At 38.1% G+C, this 4,234-nt stretch overlaps 1 protein-coding gene across 4 annotated transcripts in view; it reads left to right on the top strand.

The window, feature by feature from the left end:
* Positions 1–855: 855 nt before the first annotated feature.
* Positions 856–4,234, top strand: part of LOC107689071 (ataxin-2-like protein) — a 17,898-nt gene continuing 14,519 nt past the window's right edge. For 2 of the 4 annotated variants that reach the window (XM_016486966.1, XM_016486967.1), the window contains exons 1-8: positions 856–1,166; positions 1,411–1,508; positions 2,502–2,541; positions 2,690–2,746; positions 3,313–3,384; positions 3,575–3,752; positions 3,832–3,950; positions 4,081–4,172. In XM_016486966.1, the coding sequence (XP_016342452.1) occupies positions 1,146–1,166; positions 1,411–1,508; positions 2,502–2,541; positions 2,690–2,746; positions 3,313–3,384; positions 3,575–3,752; positions 3,832–3,950; positions 4,081–4,172 (677 nt within the window). In that variant the 5' untranslated portion in view covers positions 856–1,145. Of the gene's footprint in view, positions 1,167–1,410; positions 1,509–1,832; positions 1,963–2,501; positions 2,542–2,689; positions 2,747–3,312; positions 3,385–3,574; positions 3,753–3,831; positions 3,951–4,080; positions 4,173–4,234 lie in introns of those variants that run through there. The other 2 variants (XM_016486968.1, XM_016486969.1) reach the window with 2 other exon arrangements.

The following is a 4,234-nucleotide window of genomic DNA, read 5'->3' as shown; positions in this document are numbered from 1 at the left end:
TTTGAATTTAATAATTGTCCAAATAATAGTATTATTTTTTGTTTGTTTGTTTCAAAATGCCGTTATTTTTGTTGTTTATTATATGAACACATAATATTTGTTCTCCAAAATCTGTTTTCTGTTTCTAATTTTTTGTGCCTTTTTATCTCTTCTAACCTCTCTGTCCCACTGCTGTCTCCTTCAAACTGTGCTTCAGTTTCCACAGATTTCAGGAAAACTTTTGAAAAGGAAAAAAAAGATAAAGAGCCTCTTTCTTCTTGTGCCTTTTCGTGTTGTTAATTGTCGTTCCCTCTTGTTTTGTGCCAGTCATTCTTGATTTTGTGCCTCACTCAGTCTTTTTTGCAGTGTCTGCCATCCAGTTCAGTGCCTGCATCTGTATTCTCCTGCTTTGTCTCTCTTGTTCTGTCTCAGCTTTTTCAGTTGTTCCCTTCTTGATCCTACAGATCATTTGTTATGATTTGTTTTCTCTCCATTTGCCCCATGCTCCCCCTTTTATTGTGCCTTCTCTCTCTTTTCTCTTCTCTCTCCGTCTGTCTGTGCTGGGACCGTGTGTTAAGGTGGGCATTGTTGCCCACTCTGTGTAATTAGAGTTTCAGGTACTACATTGAATTAAATGATGATGATGATATGATATAATATAATTATACTGAAACAATATGTCTTGAGTTGTGTTTGTGATAGATAGATAGATAGATAGATAGATGAACTGAGAAATATGACTTTACTGCACTTTTCTTATTAGTATGGACGATTCTTTTGCAAAGCACATTTAAACTTTAATGTGTGGCTGTCGACGTGATACGGGTCTTGTACGCCATTGCGTCATCACCCTACGTTTTACGCCGTCGTCCAATGGCAATCAAGGGTTTTTGAAAAAACCAGCCTTCGCGTTTATCGCTGGCTAATTCGCGAGACGTGGTGCCGGTAATATTATTTAATAGAAAAATAAGGCTTATCTCTTCGTGTCCTGTTCGTGACAGAATATCGGACTGAACTGGACTTCGGGCTATAACGGAGATCGCGCTCGTGCGGATCTGAGAACGCTGCGGAAAAACAACAAAGATAACACCGCGGGCAGGCTAGTCCACCTAGCTTGTCATTGGCAACAAGGGGAATTTAGCGGGCAACTCAGTTAGCGGCTAGTTATGTCTTTTCGCCGACAGAACGTGAGTACCACATCTAAAATTTGCACTTAATATTTACTAATTATATAATCGAGAATATTAAAACTCGTATTAGATTTTATGGTCCAAATATTGTCGTTCTCCATTAAGCTTCCACATTCTTATTTAACGTAACGTGCTAGTAAACCTGCTAGCCATTACCACTCGGCTAGACTTTTAAATATACGTAAATTTGTTCAATACTTCATTTGTGTCAGCATTTAAGAATCGTTATGCTTTCTGACAGCAACCTGGACCCGGTGGCCGCAAAACAGCCAATGGAACTTCAGGGTCAATGGCTTCATCCGTTCCGGGGAGTAACTCTAACAGACCCACCCCGGGCAGGTAAAGCACAAGTTGGGCTGCCCCGCTCAGAAAGTCCGCGGATTGTTATTTTAACACGAGGCCTACCGGTCTAAGTGGGCGTGTCCATAGCGCATACTTAATCTATTCCCTAGAACACCAATGTTTCGGGTCTTGTTAAATTAGCAGGAGCACTAGCCAATCGCAGCGAAGAATGTTTGAGTGACACAATTTTGAGCCAATGGTTGAAAAGATTGTCGTAATCGGTACACATCCACCCAGAAATAATTTTGTCAACCAATAAAATTTAGATTTTAATTGACTGCCATCTTTTCCAGCTTATGACTGCTCTCGGAGGCGGGTCATAGGGAAGGGATCAGCAGTGTTTTGTTGTTGTTTTCCGATCCCGTATGATTCAGTATTGTGCTCGACTTTCAACTTGAGCCATTTTAGACATACGCCTTCAAAGAAGAGCCGGGATGCATGTGACAAAAAAGTACAAACATTCGTATTTTATAATCGATTTGATTTATTGTAGTCAGGGGTGCGAAATGTGTACGTTTACGCACGTTAATGTCAAGCTGTTTATCTTGTCTTCGGTACGGCATTTGCTTGTGTTGTTTGCGGGCTGCAATAACTCGCTTGTGCGGTCTGACGTAATTAAAACACTTGCCTTTGTTTACACATTGACATTGCACAATAATATTTTGTCGTGCTGTGCAATCAGATTCAATCTGATCGTTATTTTGTTGCTCGTGTATGATTGTCCTTTTGTTTTACCACGCGCTTCGCGGTGTTATAATTGTTGTCCACACATGTAACAGTAGAGCAATGCTTGCAACACCGGGGCTGTGCTTCACATTCTAGTTATGATTTGATGTAGCTCATGAATACAATAAATGCTTAATATACAGAAATCTGTTATAGTTTGTTCGTTTTTTACGTTCCTGCTGATTTGCATAGTGCAACACACACATTTTTATATATATATATAAAAAACTAATGATTGTTTTCTTTTATTTTTTTGTCATGAAGAAACAGAAACTCTGTGAAGACTCCCTCACAGTCACCACCAGTACGTAAATCCTTACACATTTTTAGACTCACAATTTCCCATTTAAGATTATAAAATGCCTTGGTATCCTCTAAATACTTGACTGCATTTTTGGACCACCAAATGCTAAAAGATTTTTGTATGTACTTTTTTTTTTTTTTTTTTTTAGGTGTTTGAGGGTGTGTACAACAACTCCCGGATGCTCCATTTTCTCACAGCCGTGGTGGTGAGTTTGGGATTAAATAAATTGTTCAACTTTTTGTTTATTTGTTGCCTGTTGAAAACACCCTTCTTTTGATAATTTCAATGTTTTTTTTTTTACTTCAGGGCCCACAACAATATTCGAAGGGCCCATGATTTCTTCATTTGTTTGTGATTTGATTTACTGAATAAGAGTTTTTTTTAATTTTTTTTTTTATTTTGTGGTTTACTGGATAAGAACTCAATTTCTACTTGATAAAGTATTTAATAACTAAAATATATATAATATATATTTTTAAAAGCCCATGGAGTTTTATTACTATTTAATTAATTTACGTGATGTTCACAGGTCTGGAAATCACACTTTTAAAAGTAGTCTACCTCATATATACAGGCTTGTCTAGACAGTGGGAACCCTGTTTTGTCAAAGTAAAAAGTTTTGCCTTATTGTTATGCTTGTTTGGATTATTTAAAATTTTATATGATTTACTTATCATATAAACGGCATCAAATTAGAGAAGATGCACTTCTCTAATTTGTTTTCAGCATTAAGCAACAAAATTCTTTACACGCATGCAATATTTCCCTCAGGGCTCCAGATGCGATGTTATGGTGAAGAATGGCAGTGTATATGAGGGAATCTTCAAGACGTTAAGCTCACGTGTAAGTCTTTCTTTTATTTAATATTTCAATACCTGAAATATAGAATTATGGGCTTTGTTCACACTGAACCAAGTTCAGATTTGTTAATCCAAATTTAATATTTGATATTGACTTTTTTTTTGGTGGTCTATGAACAAAGCATCAAGTTTAATGTATGATAAAGTCTCACTCAGTGTCTTTGTGGGTTTAGTGTGAGCTGGCAGTGGACGCAGTGCACAAAGTGAAAAATGAAGAAGGAGATGGAGGCGGTGGCGGAGGCACACCAGTCCATCCCAGGAGAGAAGAGATCACGGACACCATGATCTTTGGCCCTAATGACCTCGTCACTATGATCTGCAGAGATGTGGACCTCAACTATGCTACCCGAGGTGTGTACATGACTCTGTAGAAGTACATGTATGGTGTTGTAAAATATAGAAAAATAAGGCTTTGTGTGCATGTTTTCAGACACTTTTACAGACTCCGCAATCGGCTCAAGAATAAATGGGGACCACAGAGAGAAGGTGCTTCAAAGGTGGGATGGTGGCGATAGCAATGAAGAAAATTTTGACCTAGATGCAGATACAGTGAGTTCAACCAACATGTTTGTATATCCAATCATATGTGATCACATATTAGTGTATTTTTGGAATCAATTTCTTTTAAGTATTGGTTGCACAGCTTTAAGCTCTTTACATGGCCTTTTCTGTCTTTCAGTCTAATGGCTGGGATGCCAGTGAGATGTTCCGCTTCAATGAGGAGACCTATGGGGTGAAGTCCACCTATGACGCCAGTCTCTCCATGTACACGTACGTTGATGTTCTGTCAGTTTTAGCCTTTTTTTTTTTTTTTTTTTTCCTCAGAAAGACTG

The sequence above is a fragment of the Sinocyclocheilus anshuiensis genome, unplaced genomic scaffold (assembly GCF_001515605.1).
Source record: "Sinocyclocheilus anshuiensis isolate Anshui unplaced genomic scaffold, SAMN03320099.WGS_v1.1 scaffold653, whole genome shotgun sequence".
Taxonomy (NCBI): Eukaryota; Metazoa; Chordata; class Actinopteri; order Cypriniformes; family Cyprinidae; genus Sinocyclocheilus; species Sinocyclocheilus anshuiensis.
This window is presented reverse-complemented; position numbering and strand designations above follow the sequence as displayed.